Below are 20,024 nucleotides of genomic sequence, written 5' to 3' on the forward strand. Positions count from 1 at the left end.
GTGTGTTCAGCAAGGAACATTACTTATCTTGTCATGTTTTTCTTTAATAAATGAAGTTATAATGGCATAGAATTCTCGAATTATATCTTTTTATTCTTCTTTAACACTTTTATACCAATTCTACAAAAAAAATCTTGTATTATATTTTCAAGACGTTGAGCAAATTCAAAAAATCCATCGGGATAACGATAGAGCAGACATCTGTCATATTGTCTCCCAATCATCCCAATAACAAATTAGGGGATTTGTTTTAATTTAGGAATGTCTAGTCTACACAGAAAAAAAAATATTTCGTAAAATTGTTTGTAGATATTTGTGAATTCCTGTTACGAAATGTTCGTAAATCGTATAACCCACAAACAAGTTCGTAAAAATTTGTACTATTTTCGCAAACATTTGTTTGTAAATGTTCGTAAAAACGCAAAAAAATGTTCGTAAAATTTTGTCATTTTTTTCGTAAAGTTATGCCAGACAAACAAAAATTTACGAACATTTTTTATATGTCTACGAACACTTACGAACAAGGTTTGTGAAAAAGTACAAACTGTTTACAAACTTGTTTGTGGGTTATACACTTTACGAACATTTCGTAAGTTCCCAATAGTAATTCACAAATATAATCGAACAATTTTACAAAATATTTTTTTATGTGTAGGGTATCTGATGCTCCTGAGAAGTCTTGACAGAATGCTAGGTAGTTTTTTGCAATTTACGCTCCTGAATAGCAAATTAAGGGCGCCACAGGGAAGATATAGCAGAATTTGGGACTCATGTGGGCAAAATCACATTTCCAGATTTGAAGCTCCAGGGATTAAATGGAAAGCCTTCAGTTAAACTTACTAAATCAAAATAGACTCCTTAATTTTCACTGATTTTAATTTTTAATAGATTTATCACTAAATCATGGAAAACACACGATTGATAACATTTCGATGTTATGTTTTTCTAACATATGTCATATTGATCCTTCATTAACACATTTTCCACATTTTGCCACCAGATGTCACAATTTCGCCCAAAAAATGCCTTATATTAAGGGCTTAATAAGTACTTATTTTATGCAATTGAATAAAGCTCTTATTTATGAGCATAGACAATGGACAACTAGCATGAACATCTTGAGGAAAAAACGAGGGTGCGATTAAATTTTTTTCCTCATAACTTTAACACTTTTTAGGTGTAAGAATATATCAACATTTTTTAATGTTAATTTTACACATTTTTTAAGGGTAAAAGTAACATGAAAAATGGTAACTTTAACCCCTAATACACCTAAAAAGCATAATATTTACACTGATTTCGGATCAATAATGCAGGGTAAAATTAACATTTCCGGAATGTTATTTTAACTTTTTTGGATTTCTCTCAGTGTTTAGTTAGCCGGAAAGTTAGAAACAAATAAATTGAATTATCTCGGCTCCTGAGCAACCAAATCAAATTCTGTAGCAATATTTTAGAGGATGATCTGGTTACAGCACACCAATTACATCATCTTTCTGTTAGTTTATTCAAATCCTGGATATTTCGATTTAAATAAATTTAACTCATAAATTTGATTTAAAATTACTGCATAACGTTCCTTAACTTCATCTTTTAAATGGAATTCTCATCACAAGAAGTTGATTTAGACTGAATAATGGTTTTTGACATTAATTATCCATAATTCCAGGGGTCCATCAAGCGTAATAAAAAGTGAAGCTATTTTTCACTTTTCCTTGTGAAAATTTTGCAGATATTGCACCGCGACTTAAACAAATTTGGTCGTAGTTCTTGTATTATTTCGGCGAACATTATAAAATATGTATTTTTATATAGCTTTTAATGCACGATTTCGAAATATATCAGACTGATAAGTCAAATCTCTTTAGGGAAAAACTTGCCATTAGTCTTCAGTGTATTTATGCAAAAATGTATGGAAAAATAAAATGTCAAGAGGCCCCTGATAAATCAGTCCATAATCCTGCTGAACCGGTAGGAATGGGTTTCAGAGTTGTCACGTATTCCAAGGCCTTTTCGATTTATGCAAATTTGCCGAAATAGGTTGAGAAATACTCTCTCGAGTCTTTTAAAACTTTGACCTTGAAAAATCTTTTTTAGTGTTTCAAGGGCATTTTCGTTTATAAACACAGTACCCGCGTTATGCCCAACGCACAATAACTTTTGTTTTGTAAACATATTTTAGACATTTCAATGAGAGTGACTGAGATCTAGATCTAGTCATCTCGCTCATTCTCATGGGAAATTTTGAAAACATGTTTACAAACAAAAGTTATTGTGCGCTGGTCATTACACTACATCTAAATCTTTTTTTCTTTATTTAATTTAATCAATCCTCTTGTTAATGCTTTCTGACTCTTCACCCAGCTTTCTTTAGCTTGTCTTTAGTTTGTCTTTAGCTTGTTTTGCTGTTTAGCTATTATTTTTTTTTATTGTTGTTTATTATGCTTGTGTCCCGTTGGGGTGTTTTGCAGTATAACTAAATAGGAATGTAAAAATTTGGCAGGTCTTCCGGATCCTTTTGCGAAGGTATCTGTGGATGGAACGGGTCAGGTGCACTCGACGGAGACGTGTAGGGCTAGCCTGGATCCCAAGTGGAATTCTCACTATGATTTGTATTTGGGCATTAAGGATGCCATCACGATATCCGTGTGGAATTACAGGAAGATCCACAAGAGGCATGGAAGTGGTTTTCTGGGATGTGTCAGGATTCAGGCTGAGATGATCCAACGACTCAAGGATAGTGGATATCAGCGCCTGGATCTGGGCAAGAATGCTCCGGATGATCAGGAACAGGTTAAGGGACAGATAATCATTGCACTGACATCGAGAGATGCTCAGGGAAGCACTCCATTGGCAATTGTGTCTCCTGGTGGGGATGTCCATGGCCCGGCTGAGGATACAGAGGGTCAAGTGACGAGTGTGCCATCGATCCAGGGCGGAGGGGGTGGTGGGGTTCCGGCCAAGAAGGCCCGTGAACCTGTGGAACCTCAGCCGGAACTGCCTGAGGGTTGGGAACTGAGGAAGACACTTCAGGGGCGAGTTTACTATGTCAATCACGTTACAAAGTCCACACAGTGGGATAGACCAACGGCACCAGCCACAAATGGCACAGTTGCTGTTCAGGTGGCTGACGAAGGTACTCCGGCGGGTCCCTCGCGCTCCGCCACATGCACAAATCTGACAAATGGCGTCAGTGCAACGGCGGAAGCATCGCGAAGGCATTCACTGGAAGTGCTGCTGAATCTGAAGAATGATCCGGTGCCACGTGACCAGAGGCACATCAGTCCGGACAGTGTGACTCGTGGTAGTCGCGAAGTGCCACAGAGTCCGCCACAGCAGGTGGCCAATGGGGTGGCACCCATTGTGAGCCCCAGTGCGACGCCAAAGTGCAATTCGGCCGATATATTAGCACAGAATCGAACGCCGCAGAATCAAGTGAGGTGAGTGACAATCATTTTTTTTTTTGGGGACTGACTAGAAAATATCTCTGTGTGGGTGTTTAGTGACTTTTAGGGCTGTTTTATAATACCAAAGAAAAAAAAACTGCCAAACAATTATATTTGTATACAGAGACTTGAGTGATGTAATATAAGTAAATGCGCGGCGTCTACACTCGCTCGCTAATCAGCTGAAGAAAACAAAATATTGTGCTATCTACATCTCAAAGGAAATTAAATTTATACATGGAAAAGAACTGAGGTTTATCAGAAATTTTATCTTAAAACTTTCCTTTGGCTGCAATAACTATTTTAAATGTATGAAAATTATTTAAATAAGCTGAATAATTTTTATGCTAAAAACTAAATTGAAATATAGAAAGTGTCTTGGCTAAAATCGTCCGTTTTAGCCGAGACACGACTTCAATCAAAGTTTTCTTTTACAATTTCTTTTGTCACAGAAGTAGATTTTGATTCTCCAATAGTGTCTTGGATAAAAGGTAAATGGAACTCTATTTGCACAAAAAGTCGTTGATATTCGAAAAATTCAAATTCAATTTCGAATTTTCATACTAAATTTTCGAACAAGATGGGGAAAATGTATCAATTATTACACTCTAAAAAGCTGTCAAAAGGTACTCAGTTATTATGGAGTGATTAAATAATGGGACAAGAACAGTAAACGTCGTTGTTCTGTTTTTTTCTTCACAACAATGTGAAGATCGTCACATTTTGACACTTGAGCACTTCGAAATTCGAACAGGATATGTCTTTCGTCAAAAGAAAGTCTCTTTTTTTGGATCTTTAAATAGATTTTAGAATTTTTTAAGATCTACTTCTGTACGGAAAAACTTCAAATTAAGTCCTTGCTCAAGATTTTGTGTTATCGTTGTTGGAAAATAGTTTAAGATACCTATAGAAGCCTATTGGACAATTTTTTCATCCCTGAATAGAACTATATATTGTGTAGTAAATAATTTTAATGATACGCAAAGAAATATTCCCCAAAAAAACAAAAGCAAGTGAAATTGTTTGATTTAAGAAAATTCGAAAATCGTTTGCAAAATTTAATTTTTTTTAAAAAAGAGAGTTATAAGACAGGGAGGCCTTTAAAGCAGGTAGCGGTGGAAAGAATAATGGCTCCAATCATGTGTCTCCGCTAACTTATTTCTCAATTATTTTAAACCTGTGAAAGTTTTGTGGATCTCCAGGCTAAAATAACAGGGAGAAATGTAAGAAGGCGAAAACAAAATAAAATGATGATGTTTCTCAAACTGCTCGAACAAATAAATTAAATGATAAAAATCGAAGATAAGCAGTTGATTTCAAAGGGAGATTTTAGAGTTCTCATAAAAATTTTATGAGTGGTTATAAAAAAACCATGATGGATCATTAATGGATTTTTATTTTGTTGTTTTTTCTTTTCTGAATTGTTGATGCAGTAGTAGGGATCCAACGACACCACCTGGTAGCAATAGCAGCCAGAACAATGTGAATCATCTGACCAGTGCGATTAATGCTCTCGTACTGGAATCCCCAAGCCGTCCAACTTTGCCAGCAGCCCTGAGCACAAGCAATAGTTTGAATAACAATGTCAGCAGCAGTAGCGGAGTCACCAATTCTCCGGCCAGCAATAATAATGTGTCAATCTCCAGTCCGCCAGCTGCTGTAGCCACCAGTCCCATCAACAATAACACAGGGGCTCCGCCACCTCATGAGCCCGAAACGCCCAATCAGGGTCGTCCTGCGGATCCACAGAGGGCGCGGCGATCGATGAGGAGTGTAGATGATTCGGCCAGGAGAAGATCTGCACGTGGCTCACGCAATATCATGACACAGATTCCGGGCAGAGCTAATGGCGTCTCCGGACGACCCGCTGTGGATCTTCCGCCAGGATACGGTGAGTTTTTATTTTCTCAGATAAAAATGAAAATTATCCTTAGGGGCAGAGATCAAAGGAAGATGTCATTTAGGTTTATTTTTCTCACAGACAATTTAAATAAAAGTTTGATTTACAAATGGCAAAGTAAGCTTTTCTTTAAAGAAAAACAGATATAGCACAAAGTCGCGATTTTGCCGAAGCAAATCTCAAAGTTAAGTCCTTCAAAAGCTATTAATTTTTTTTGCAGGTTCTAAGCATAAAAAATTTCCTGTTTACCTTCGTAATTTTCAGTTTACCTTCGTAAACACAAAGAAATATTGTTGTTTCGTTCGAAATAACTTTCGTTTAAACAAGAATATTTCGAAATAGATCGCATTATACATCGTTGGGTCCTGGAAAATCATTGTTGAGATGAAATCTCCCTGTTGTCTGTTATACTGTTAATGTGTCTCGGCTAAAATCAGAAACCCGGCTGACCAGGTGATAACAGTTGGCAAACAATTGGCTAACAACTCTGTTAACAACTCTGGTTGGTTTCCTAACAAAAACATCTGACTTTTTGTTCCAAAATCTCCAGAATCGAATTTTCGAAAAAGTTCTCCTGAGATTCAAACCCGATTTGTCATATGGCATTGCCAGAGCGTTACAGAATTCCTCTCCAGTAGGGGAATTCTGTAATTTTCGTGGCATTATCACGCGTGAGTTCGATACCAGACAATGCCATTCGAGCATCTTTTGTCATATCACATGAGTTCGAAAATGCACTTCATTGAATTTTTAATGAAATCCCTTTACCTGAATTTGTGAAAATACAGTACGTCTTGATTGATTCGTTTAACAAAATTCATTATCATTTGAATTGCCAGAAATTTCAAATACAGTAGACTCTCGCTAATTCGGCTCTTTTAAGTTCGGGCTACTTTTTAATTCGGGCAGCAGTTAAATTTTGAAAAAGTTTGTTTACATTTTTCAAGTTCCGATTATGAATATCAAATAAAGCAAATACGCTCAAATTTTCCATGCTTTTTCTCAGTTGTGATGTGATTTTGCATTATTAAGAGCATTAAGAGGCTTTCATGAAATTTAAAATTAATATGAGCATGTAAACTTAATATGAGTATGTAGATAAACAAAAAATCGTTGTATTTTAAACAATTTGATGCCCGAATTTCTCTCTAATTCGGGTGACATTTCAAACCCAAATGCCCGAATTTGAGAGTCTAATGTATGTGACTTCTGACAATGCCACGTGAGCTGAAATGACGATGTCACGGCTACAGAATCGCATTTTCGAAAAAGCTCTCCTAAGATTCGAACCCAATTTGTCATATGGCATTGCTAAAGCGTTACAGAATTCCCCTCGTGGAGGGGAATTCTGTAATGCTGTAAAGATCAATGACAAATTGGGTTCGAATCTTAGGAGAGCTTTTTCGAAAATGCGATTCTCTAGCCGTGACATTGCCATTTCAGCTCACGTGACATTGTTAGAAGTCACATATTTGAGATTTCTGACAATTAAAATGACGAGGAATGTTGTTAAACAAATCAACCAAGACAGACTGTATTTGCATAATATCACTAAGTAAAGACATTTTATTTAAAATTCAGTGAATTGCATTTTCGAACTCATAATGATATGATAAAAAAGGCTCGATTGGTATTGTCAGGTTTCGAACTCACTCGTGACAATGCCACGAAAATTACAGAATTTCCCTACAGGGCTGTTAACATTCTGGTACTGTGGGAATTGGAGTGAGGGGAGATGTCGAGAAGTTGGTGTGTGTCTAGGATGGGAAATTGGAAGATGAAGAAGAAGAAAAAGTGAAGTGTGGAATAAGAACGCAAGGAAAGAAGTGTAGAAGACTCTCGTGACAAAAGAAGTAAAAGGACAGATAATCCTAATCGGCTTATGTAGGTGAGATTCTTAATGTGAGCTAACTCAAAATGCACGTAAATTCGATTTAGAACTGAAGTTGGGAGACGCCATTCAGTTATCTTGAATCAAATTCGTGAAATTATACAAATTTTGTATTTAAACCAAAATATCAAGGATTTGGATGAACTGATAGAAAAGTGATATATGGATGAAATGTAGACCAGAATGTTCTCTATAATTTTCCCATAGAACATGATCTCATCGATTACTCAGAAGCCAAGATAAGCGAGGTTTTTTGTTTCTTAACTCGTTTTTTCATCCAGAGTGCCCCAAGTAGTCATTTGTTGAGCTTCAACTATTTCAAAGAATTGTTGTATTTTGTGGGACTTTCCATTTAAAACCCTATTTTAAGTGTCTTGGTGGAGTAGAGGCAGTCAAATTGGCATCTGAGTGATTTCAAAGCGTTTTTATGGGAAAAATCATTTTTTTCACACTTAAACGGCAAAATCGGAGTGATAGCGTAGTCAGAGCGGAAAATGATGTATGGACGAAATGTAGAGACAAATGTGTTCTACAATTGTGTCGAAGTAATCATCAAAATCGGTTTAGCGACAGTCGAGATAATTGAGGTTATGTGATATTGAAATTGGTTTTTCGACTGTGGCGCCCCTGGTGTTGGTCCCACGAAGTTCAAATATTCTAGAAAGTTGTAGCATTTGGTGAGATCTTTCGTTTAAGCCCTCACTCATCAAAATCGGTCACATAGAACTGGAGATATGATTTTTTGAATTTTGTGAACTTTGACCCCTTATATCTCCGGTTCTGTTTTAACCACAGCGCGCATACGCACCATTTTGGAAACGTCCTAGACTGGACTACAACATACTAAAATTTCATTAACTTGCACAATGCCGTTTTTGAGAAAAGTGACTTTGAATTTCGATGAATTTTGACGCTATCACAGCGCCACCTGTGGTGACTTTTTGAACTTTCATCTGAAAGTGCTCATCGAGACGAAAGCAAAAAGGTAAAATTTATGTCGCTATGTTAATTAGAACCGGAGATAGAGGCCGGTCAATGTTCGAACTTTGACCCCTTATAGCTCGGGTCAGGGGTTATGGATCGACTTAAGGTTTTTTTTGTTTGATAGGTATAATCAACGGCTACAACATACTAAATTTTCAGCCCGATGCACAATGGAATTTTTGAGTTATTTAACTTTTAAGATTTAAAAATTTTCTTTTTTAAAAAAGCGCCCCTAGCGGTGGTTTTATGAACTTGCGATGTTAGAAGGGGAAGTGGCATTTCACGAGAGCTTTCCAAAAAGCCCTCACTTTTTAAATTCTGACAATTAGAACCGGAGTTATGGCCATTTTAAGAAATTTTTTTTGGACCCTTATAGCTCGGGTCAGGGGGGTCGGGGGACCTTAAGTTTGGTATTGATGGAAAGCTCTAAGGCCCAGCTATAACATACTACAATTTGAGTCCGCTGAATGCCATAGGGGCGGAGCTCTTGAGAAAACAAAAAAAGGGGGGTCTTCAAAATGGCGGAAGGAGGGGTGGGGGGTGGGGGGTCTATGCACCAAGTTGCAATTTTCACCCGATATATAACCTTTGCCGAAAACCGCAAGTCGATATCTTTTTTAGTTTAGGAGCTATTAAGCTCCAAAGAGCGGCCGGCCGGCCGGCCGGCCGGCCAGCCGGCCGGCCGGGAACGTAAAATAGCCACATATATATTCGGAATCAGGAAGTGGCGAAACACATTTTGGCCAAATTTGAGGTCGATCGGACGACATGAAATTTTGTTAGGATTATAGTAGGTGAGATTTTGTTAAGAATCTCACCTAATATAGGGGAAAGTCGTGTGCCTTTAAATGCAGCAGCCTTTAAATGTTGCGATTTTTTCGTTGTTTTCAAAAGCATAAATTATATTCTATTAACTATTAGGTAGCTATCCATCATCCTCACAAATCATCAAAAAATGGAGAGCCTAGCTCCTATTTCCTAGATGGTAGATAAAAAAATGAAAATGAGCTCTAAACTGTAATTTAGATACTCCACAAATCATGTGATTTTTCATAGTAAAAATTATTTTACAAATAAATCTTCCATTGTGACACATAGAAGGTTAATCAGGCTTAATATTTCTGTTAATACATTTTGGTTCAGATGACACAATTTTTGTGGGTGGCAAAAATTTGCAAATATCACCCTGCAGCAGCCTTTAAATGCTAATGTCGTGTGCCTTTAAATCCTATCTTTCCATACATCAAAACATGTGAAATCGAACTCCTACTTTTCTCTGACGAACGTCATACAAATACTTATAACCTGCTATCTTGCTCCGGCCGGGATGTTTCAAGTTGACAATTTTCAACTTCAATGGCTTTTTCTTCCAAATTTTCATGTGCAAAACAGTGCTTCAGAAAAATGTGAAGAAAAGTTATTGTTTAATGTCTTTTGACTGCAGTGATGATTTTAGTGAGTGCGTTAGGCTTCAACCTAATCATTTATAGCCCATTTAGTTTTATTGATTCAATATTCTTAGTGAAAAAAAAAACATTTAAAGGCAGCTGCCTCGCGTTTAAAGGCAGACTATGCCAGCTGCCTTCATACAAATCGACATCACTTTTTTAATTTCCTCAGAAGGAAAAACTGAGGACTTGCAAGTGCTAAATGAGGTAATCATATACGCCGAATGAACAAGAGAATTTTTTGGTGTAGTAGAAAATAAAATCCATTTTGTGGATTCTTCAGAAAAAAATCTTAAATTTGGAACTCCATTTTTCGTTTGAAGGCAGACGACTTTCCCCTAATAATTATCGAATCAAGAATCAGTGTTTTATTGAATTAGCATTATCAGGACGGGTTACCACAGGTACAAAAAGCTCTTTTTTGGTCAGCTGGGAAGTTTGGTAGAGAAACCGTTGGGTTCACCACAACCGTTTCCCATTTAGCCGAGACACTTCTAGAGAATCAAACTTAAAATAATGAACACAATATTTTAGGTTCTCGATTAAATGGGGTCTTGAAGTGGTTATTTCAAAGTATATAATAGTGAGGGAAAGATAAAATTGCAAGAGCTTTGCTCGAAAACTCTTTGCTGAGATTAAATTTGGGGCACCTGTGTATTCCTTATCACAGCAACCTTGGAATGTTTTTTTTTGTTGTTATTGGATTGTTTGCAGAAATGCGGACAACACAGCAGGGTCAGGTGTACTTCTACCATATCCCCACGGGAGTGTCCACATGGCATGATCCTCGGATTCCCCGTGATCTTGATACCCAGGCTATTGCCTTGGACACCCTGGGTCCCCTTCCGTCGGGCTGGGAGCAGCGCAAAACTGCTTCCGGTCGGGTGTACTTTGTCGATCACAACAATCGCACAACCCAATTCACAGATCCCCGTCTCAATGGGCATCTGCTGGGTCTGTTGCGTCGGCAGAGTCAGGCACCGGCTACAACGACTTCCACAGGGCCCCCAATGAGCTGCACGGCGGCTGGTGCTGGGCCTCAAGTGGCCAATGGGAATGTTCGCAATGGCGAAGTTATTTCACCCACGAGGCCCACAGTTGCCCAAACGGGGCCCCCGGATCTGCCACAGGGCCTCCTCGATGGGGCAGAACTGTTGCCGAAGTACCGGAGGGATCTGGTGGGGAAGATGAGGGCTCTGAGGGCTGAACTGCAGGCACTTCAGCCACAATCCGGACACTGTCGGCTGGAGGTGTCACGAGCGGAGATCTTCGAGGAGAGCTACAGGTTGATCATGAAGATGCGTCCCAAGGATATGCGCAAGAGGCTGATGGTGAAGTTTCGGGGGGAGGAGGGCCTGGATTATGGAGGTGTGGCCAGGGAATGGCTGCATTTGCTGTCGAGAGAAATGCTGAATCCCCAATATGGACTTTTCCAGTACAGTCGCGATGATCACTATACACTGCAAATCAATACGGATTCTGCAGTGAATCCTGATCATTTGTCCTACTTCCATTTTGTCGGAAGGATCCTGGGCATTGCGGTGTTCCATGGGCATTGTCTCGATGGGGGCTTTACGACGCCCTTCTACAAGCAACTCCTCAATAAACCAATAACACTCAGTGACATTGAAGGAGTCGATCCGGAACTGCACAGGAGTCTCACTTGGATTCTGTAAGACTTCATCATCATCAACAAATTCTCTGAAGAAAAATGTTTCAAAACAATTTTTTTTTCTTTGTGAATTTTCCAGTGAAAACAACATCGACGGTGTCATTGAGTCGACATTCAGTGTGGAAAATAACAGTTTTGGGGCATTAAAAGTGCATGAGCTGAAACAAGGTGGTGCTGGTATTGCTGTTACGGAGGAGAATAAGAAGGAATATGTGAAACTCTATGTCAACTATCGCTTCATGCGAGGAATTGAACAGCAATTTCTGGCACTTCAGAAAGGTACAGGAAATTTTTCTTTTGCATCTTTTTTTTTGGGAAGAATTTTTTCAATTTTCTGCATTTTTCTTCTTCTTTTTCTTCAGGATTCTGCGAGCTGATTCCCAGTCAATTGCTGAGGCCATTCGATGAGAGGGAATTGGAGCTCGTTATTGGTGGTATTAGCAGTATTGATGTGAATGATTGGAAGCAACATACTCGCCTGAAGCACTGTACACCGGAAACGCAGCAAGTTGTTTGGTTTTGGCAGGTAAGAAATTTTGTCTATTTCATCATGCTTCATTTACATACAACACCATTTTATGAAATTTTTTTCACTAAATTGCGAATGGAATTCAAAGGGGCATTTCATTAGGGAAGATGGAATACAAAAAAAAATGGCAGAAAAAGGGATGATGAACTGTTTGCTTTTCTGAAGGCTCGGGTAGAAAGGCGTTCCATGCGAAATTCTCGAACTTGTGACTTAGATGGTATACCCAAAAAGTACTTTCACATCATTGTATTGAAAACCGACGTTAGGGAAATTTACTAGAAGGGAACCGGAATTCGTCGGGGGAATGGAGTCACTCTTGGAAAAACGACAATCCTTTCCAAAGCTTTCGGCTCGGTCTCCAAGCCTTCATCAGTGGTCGAATCAATTAGTAACTTCCAGAGTTTTGTCTCTCAATCTGTCTAGGGAAGGTACTGGGCCATAACAGGGCATGACAGGGCATAACAGAGCCCAGTACCTTCCCTAGACAGATTGAGAGACAAAACTCTGGAAGTTACTAATTGATTCGACCACTGATGAAGGCTTGGAGACCGCGCCGAAAGCTTTGGAAAGGATTGTCGTTTTTCCAAGAGTGACTGCATTCCTCCGACGAATTCCGGTTCCCTTCTAGTATACTTTCACATCATATACCTAGATTATTGAAGTCCTTTATTGGTTCAATTCATAAAAGAGAGCAGTATTCAGGAGTTGAAGGATTTTGCAGGGTTTTTCCCACTGTGCAATTTCTTCTTAAGTTTACCGGTTCATAACCGATTGGAATCGGTTCAGACTTATCAAGAATTCCAAGACCTTTCCAATGAGTTCAAACATGATGCCACTCAGTTGAGAAATGCGCTCTCTAGAGCACTAGTTTTTCAAAGTCAAAGGTTTAAGGTTTGACCTTGAAAAACCATTATCATGAATGATTCAATGGAATATTCGTATATGGACGAAATGTCCGCTAAGGCAACTAAAAGGATTGGGTCGACTATTGGGGGGTCCCTCGAAGCTCCCAAGTCTCTATCTTAAGCTTTTAAGAATTCGGGATTTTGGCTTTCGGGATTTTGACCGAGACCGGAGTATATGTGCTCTTATAAGTTAAGTTTGAGCTTGGATCTTGAGGCTACTATATTACAAGATACTCTCATAGGGATTGGGAATCTTCGTTTTTTCCATTTTGTTTTTCCCAGTTTGTCTTTGGAAACTTTGTCTTCGGTAACTTTTATTTTTTTTGGAAATCTTGTCTTTCATATATTTTGCACAATTTTCGTAAATTTTGTCTGTAAAGAATATTGCACAAGTATATTTTATAACTTTCCAAAAATTTCCCTTTTCAGAAATTTCCATTTCCAAAGGACGAAACTAAAAACCTAAAAACAGAAAATTTCCCTTTGCCTCAAAGAACGAAACTAAACCTGTCAAATTATTTCGTCAGATAGCTTTAAGTTTTCTGCAGAAAATATCTACACCTCTGCCGAAAATCTGCCGAGAAATCTGTAGATATTCCTACGAATTTTATTTGGGCTTGGGACAAAATTCATCAGAAAATTTTGCAGATTTTCTGACGAATCCTGGTGCATACTCTGACGAATTTCTGTAGATATTTTGCCGATTTTCTGTAGATTCTTCTACATTCCAGACTTTCCAGACAGCTGTGTCAGAGAAGATGGAATATTTTTCACTGAAGTTTGCAAAATTCAATAGAGTGATTCTTGGTGATATCACAGTGTTTATACAGTAGACTCTCAAATTCGGGCATTTGGGACCGAAATGTCACCCGAAATACAGAGAAATTCGGGCGATAAATTTTTTGAAATCCAACGATTTTTTATACATCTGCATACACAGATTAAGTTTACATACTCATATTTATGGTAAATTGCATGAAAACCCCTTAATAATGCAAAAACACATCAGAACTAAGACAAACCATGGCAAATTTGAGCATATTTGATTCATTTGATAATCATAATCAAACTTGAAAAGTGTCAACAAACTGTCAACAAACAAATTTAACTGCTGCCCGAATTTAAAAGTAGTCCGATCTTAAAAGAGCCAAATTAGCGAAAGTCTACTATATATAAAATAAAGAATTCTGCGACGTCGTGTTCTAAGTAGAGAATAGTGAACTGATAACTTTAAACACAGTGTCGACCTAAATTTCGTGTTTTTGTATCATTCGATTGACGATTTTTAAGAAATTAGTAGTTTTGTTCGCATCTTTTCAGTTATGTAAAATGTTTAATCGGTAATGCTTCTTAAACAGAGCATACCATTTCCTTTGTAACTTTTACAGTTTCTTGATAAATCAACAATATTTTTTTTGAGACAATGGAGACTATGCAGATTTCCTATGCAGAAATTCTGCCGAGAATCTGCAGATTTTCGGAAGAATTTCTGCCGAAAATTACAGATTTTCTAGGCAGAAATTCTGCCGAAAATCTACAGAATTTCTCTAAATGTACTAGAATATACTGTTACAATTCAAAAAACCTCCGAGTACAATCGGCAGGTAGAGCAATGATTTGACGGGAAACCGAAACACAGAAAACTTCCCTTTCCCCTGAAGGATGAAACTAAAAGCTTCAAAAACATCATTGTAATATCATTATTTTATTTAATAAAATATAGGGGAAACTGGGGTACCACCAAACACTTTTGAAAGATGCGATTTTGACTAAATTTCCTAAGAAAACTGTGAATTTTAGAAAAATGTTGCTTACCCCATGTTATAGTCTTAGGTATAGGCTGCATATTAATGTATACAAGGATGATATGAAGCACTTCAATTTTCCGTAAAAAGGAAAATTGTATCACCATGCATTTTTCGCTTTTTTCCTACCACCCGGGGTACCAATAAACACTTTCTGGGGCACCAAAAAACACCTCATTTTCTCACCCATTGAAGTTATTTTGGGCATTCACCACAATTCCTAATTATAAAGAATGTATTGAAAATGTAAATAATTCTCAAAAAAGCACTGCAAAATTTAGAATTAGTGACCAAAATAGCAAAAAAAACTAAAGCACTGCACACCGAACATATTTGTCAATAGATTTTTCATCATTTTGACATCATTCGACTTCTGACTGGAAAGCAGCGCCACTAAAATCGTGGCAAACACTATACCTAAAGTTCAAATTTTACGCGCTCTTCTTATTATTTGTAATAAAATCGAGAAATCATTCGTCAATCCTTGATTAAAATCACTTAAGAATCATTAAGAATCATTTAATGCAAAATTGGGTTCTTGAAACTATATTTCTCTTGAGTCTTGAATGAAAATCCCATGAATGGATATAAATTTCTGAAATCGAACAAAGAGGGAGATGAAGAGTAAGAAAGATAAGAGGAAAAATTTTGCCATTCAAGCTACGCTCGCGACCTCTACAATTGTGAGAAATTTGCTTGTTTGTTGGTGCCCCAAACTCTGTTTTGTGATGGATTTTATATTCTTTTAAAAAGATGTGAACATTAATTTTTTTAGTAGATACATAAATATTATCCCAAAACATGTAGGAAAGTACTGGTTTAGTGAAATTTGATGTAACTTATTTCAGTTTTATTTTCCAGGTAGATATATAAATGACTAAAATTATCAAAATCTCACAATTTTGCGAAAAAAGATTCTTATTTCTGAACTACTTGAATTATGTGGATCATTCTTTCTCTGAACAAGCATCCCTATAGTATCTATGATTTCATGTAAGTCTCATTCTCTGAAATCTTATACCTATTTAAAAAATCGCAGTGTTTGGTGGTGCCCCAGTTTCCCCTACTTGTTTAAAATATGTAAAAGACAAGATTTCCTAAGACAAAGTTTCCAAAAAACAAAAAGGAAACTTAAAACGTACCTAAAGAATGTTTTGAAGGTGAAGGAGCCAGGTAAGGAAAAATTAGGGGAGTCCCCCAAATACACCAAGCCACTATCTCTAACTGTTTGACCTCTAGATCTGCTCATAGGTAAATGAATGGGCGCACAGAGTGACAGTATTTTTCAGTTATCGTCTTCACTGATGAATAAGAGAAGACCAATTTTTCCTCAATTACGTGCCTCTTGATTCCGCTTCAATGCTTTTTTACTTTTCATTGAAATTTGGTTAGTTTTTTCTTACAAATAGCAATTCTGCAAATTAATTGGTAATTAAGATGTTGCAATAATTATGTCGCAATTTAAAATACAATTGTTAAAGACGTTGAAGACTTTAGTTAGATCTAATCTACATTATAAAGTAGATATATCGTTAAATTCAATTGTGTATTTTGAGTTGTAACGGGGAAGGTTAATTGGATAAAAATTGATATTTTATAATTTACACTAATTGCGGAATACCTGAGCAATTTTATTCAATTAAAAAATTAAATTCTAAATGGATTTTTTATGGAATTTTCGAGAGATTTTCCGCTCAAAATTGCATTTCGATCGAATCTCTGTGTCTTTTCTCTTTTAGATTGTCGAATCGTATACGTCAGAGATGCGTGCGAGATTGCTGCAATTTGTAACGGGTTCATCGCGAGTGCCTCTGCAGGGTTTCCGGGCTCTACAGGGCTCCACGGGAGCCGTGGGTCCGCGCCTCTTCACCATTCACCTGACGGCCGATGTTCCGACGCAGAATCTGCCCAAGGCTCACACCTGCTTCAATCGCATCGACCTGCCGCCCTACGACACCTACCAACTCATGTACGACAAACTCACGCAGGCCGTAGAGGAGACCTGTGGCTTCGCCGTCGAATGATGCACAGGCTTTTTGGCCACGATTCACGGTAAGACACTTACTTTTGCGTCCAAATCTCTGCTGTACCTTGAGATGAGATTTTTTTGGTTCAAACCTGCGGTTTTTTGTAGTAAAAATCCATTTGAAAAAAATCCCACTTAAAAAAAAGAACTTTCGTGACGAAAAGAGAAAACATCTCCAGACATATTCAGTGAATTTCTTCTTTTAATTGCTGAATTGGCCGCCTTCTTTCTTTTTTTTCAACAAAAAAAAAGAAGAAGGAAAAAAATGAAGATAGAGACAAAGGAAATAGGAAGATATTTGAAAAAGAAAAAAGAAAATTGATAAAGTGATAAAAGATAATTTTAATGTTTTTAATTTCTTATATTATTAAGATTATAACTATATATTCTATTTGCAAAAAAAAGAAAGAAACATTGCAGAGGAAATTTTATCATACAGATAGGCAACATATTTGCTAAAAAAAAAGAAGATAAAAAAATATAAGGAATATAATTCAATAGGAAAAATTTTTAAATGCTTCTTAGGATGAGCAAAAAAAAAAGAAAGAAAAACAGTGTATAAATTTTTAACAATTAGCGTTCTGTATTGAGATTATGGCGAGAGTGGAAACAAGTTTTATTTGTAGGCAAAAGAAAAATTAAGGAAAAAAAACAGAAATAGGTAAATTTTTCAATGGAATGTGGCAAGATAAAAAAAAATCACTAAAGCTTTATGATATTCTTCTAATTTTTACTTTTAAACACTCCTTCAGATAATTTAACCTTCTTGGCGTTTTACGTTCTTTGTTTTTTTTTTAGGTGCTAATGATTTGCTGATTGAATTAATTAATATTAGTGAACAAATAATCAGCAACTTAAAGCACAATTTTACTGCCATTTTATTTTATTTTTTATTTTTTTGTTCAATTATTAAAAAAAAACAGTGAGTTCAAAATTAACAAAACTTTAATGAACTTTGATATATTTTTATTAAAAGGGAAAAGATAAAGACAGAATTTCTATTTTATCGACATGTTTTCCGAATTCCCTGTGAGAGTGAGCGAGATGACTAGATGTATTTCATTCACTCTCACGGAAATGTCAAAAATATGTTTACAAAACAAACACTTTGACGTTTTAAAAACGTCAAAAACGAAAAATAACCAGTAAAACGTTATGGACTACGCATAATTCGCTCATTTAACTAAAAATGAAGTCATGGAGTCTTATTTTTTGTTATAAACAAATTTTAGGATTTTTTCTAGTATTCCTAGGCAGGGGCATGACATTTCCTATGTTTCCTATATGTTTCCAGTGTGCCGAAAAAACTTTTGAGTTGATTAGCTATTTTCTGTCATTGTAAAATGAATTAGCAAATAATATAAATGCAAAATAAAAGCCAATTTAATATAGAATGGGCAACCGAAAACCCGAAATTGGCAGCCTACGTAGTTTTGGAGATATCCTCTAAAATGTGTACGAAAACAGGAAAAAATGTACACTAAAACTGGTCGCATTTTTCAGAGCTAATGTCATCCCCCAGTTCCTAGGCATTTTTAATTGCCAATTTTATCTTAACCCATTTAGAACGACGAAAAACTTCACATCAGTTGTTTAGAATTGGATATGACAGGCTCTTTTCAAAGGCAAGTTTTCAAAAGGGTTTTTCTACATGAACCCCGCTGTGAATCTTGGGAATTGTCTCAATTTGTTATAATCCACCCAAGTGTGTCTCGGATAAAATAGAGTCAGTTTAATTTTGCTTTTTTAATGACAAAGCAAGCGGGGAATTCCATGGCGTGAGAGCTTTATTTGAAGGATCGATACTGCACATGCATTCCCTTCATTAATTCTTATCGCCAGGCATAGGGAAGATCTGAGCAAAATTAGTCAGAGGTACAATTAGATAGTGGAATGTTCTATTTTGCCCTAGAAAGAAGATTGAGCAAACTGAGCAAACTACTATTTATTCAGAATTAACACCACTCTTCCTATTCATTGAAATATTTATCGGTTTGATGGTGCTATTCCAATGAAAAATCAAAAAGGAAAAATCTCTTTTGAACATTTTTTTTAGTACTTTATTGTTCTCAAGCTCTTCTGCATTATTGACATTTCTTCGTGTTGGTTCCTGGTCTCTGATTCCTCTTGTCCTTGACTAATCAACACAAAGAATAGTCGATTATGTAGAAGCACTTAAGAACACTCATGTGCTGAAAAAAATATTCATAAGTAAAATTTCCTCTTTGCCTTTTCCAATGGAATAGCACCATGAGTCAAGCATATTTTGCACGAATTATACGACAAGAAAAAATTAATTTGCTGACAAATTATGTCCCGGTCTCCCCTATTAAATTAATTTTCCATTTTTTTAAATTTATTTATGTTCTCAATAAAATATACTTCTTCCCAAAACACTTATAACGCTTTAAAAAAAATAAAATAGCACGCCAGATTTTCTATTTTAGCCGAGACACCATTGGTAGACTTTTCTCAGTAAACAATGAGCCCGATCACAAGTAGATTTTGATTATCCAATAGTGTCTTGGATGAAAGGTAAATGGAACTCTATTTGCACAAAAAGTCGTTGAAGTTCGAAGAATTCAAATTCAATTTCGAATTTTCATACTAAATTTTCGAACAAGGTGGGGAAAATTTATCAAATATCACACTAAAAAGCTGGCAAAAGAGTTACTCAGTGATTATGGAGTGATTAAACAATGGAACAAGAACAGTAAATGTCGTTGTTCTGTTTTTTTCCTCACAACAATGTGAAGATCGACATATTTTGACACTTGAGCACTTCGAAATTCGAACAGGATGTACCTCAGCCACCTTGCGGAATTATCTAAAAGTTAGAAAGTCTCTTTTTTGGATCTTCAAATCGATTTTCGAATTTTTCAAGATCTACTTCTGTACGGAAAGAATCAATCACTGAAGGTGATTTTCTCATACTGGGTGCAAACACAAGTAGGGGAAAGCGCGCTGCCTTCGGACGATATATGCTTCGCCCAAATCATTTTTTTTTCATTGTGTTATAAATGAATTTGCCCCATTATAATAATATATTTCAATAGCTAATTCAATGCCTCATATTTTCACAAAAGAGCTATGAGTGAAATCCATAAGGAACATAGAGAAAAAATTGAATTGTCCGAAGCTTGAGTCGTCTGAAGGTAGCGCGCTTTCCCCAAGAGTTTGATTCTCCAATAGTGTCTTGGATAAAAGGTAAATGGAACTCTACTTGCACAAAAAGTCATTGATGTTCGAAGAATTCAAATTCAATTTCGAATTTAGTAATTATGAAATGATTAAATAATAATGGGACAAGAAGAATACACGTCGTTGCTTTGTGTTTTTCCTCACAACAAAGTGAAGACTAACACATTTTGACACTTAAGCACTTCGAAATTCGAACAGGATGTACTTCAGCCACCTT

General features: G+C 36.6%; 1 protein-coding gene across 4 annotated transcripts in view; it reads left to right on the forward strand.

The window, feature by feature from the left end:
* LOC129803675 (E3 ubiquitin-protein ligase Smurf1) overlaps positions 1–17,113 on the forward strand; it is a 30,237-nt gene extending 13,124 nt beyond the window's left edge. The window contains exons 3-9 of one of the 4 annotated variants that reach the window (XM_055850412.1): positions 2,504–3,440; positions 4,883–5,337; positions 10,384–11,341; positions 11,421–11,620; positions 11,704–11,867; positions 16,320–16,632; positions 16,715–17,113. In XM_055850412.1, the coding sequence (XP_055706387.1) occupies positions 2,504–3,440; positions 4,883–5,337; positions 10,384–11,341; positions 11,421–11,620; positions 11,704–11,867; positions 16,320–16,604 (2,999 nt within the window). In that variant the 3' untranslated portion in view covers positions 16,605–16,632; positions 16,715–17,113. Of the gene's footprint in view, positions 1–2,503; positions 3,441–4,879; positions 5,338–10,383; positions 11,342–11,420; positions 11,621–11,703; positions 11,868–16,319 lie in introns of all 4 variants that reach the window. The other 3 variants (XM_055850410.1, XM_055850409.1, XM_055850411.1) reach the window with 3 other exon arrangements.
* The last annotated feature ends 2,911 nt before the right edge of the window (positions 17,114–20,024 follow it).

This window comes from Phlebotomus papatasi, chromosome 2 (genome assembly GCF_024763615.1).
Source record: "Phlebotomus papatasi isolate M1 chromosome 2, Ppap_2.1, whole genome shotgun sequence".
NCBI lineage: Eukaryota > Metazoa > Arthropoda > Insecta > Diptera > Psychodidae > Phlebotomus > Phlebotomus papatasi.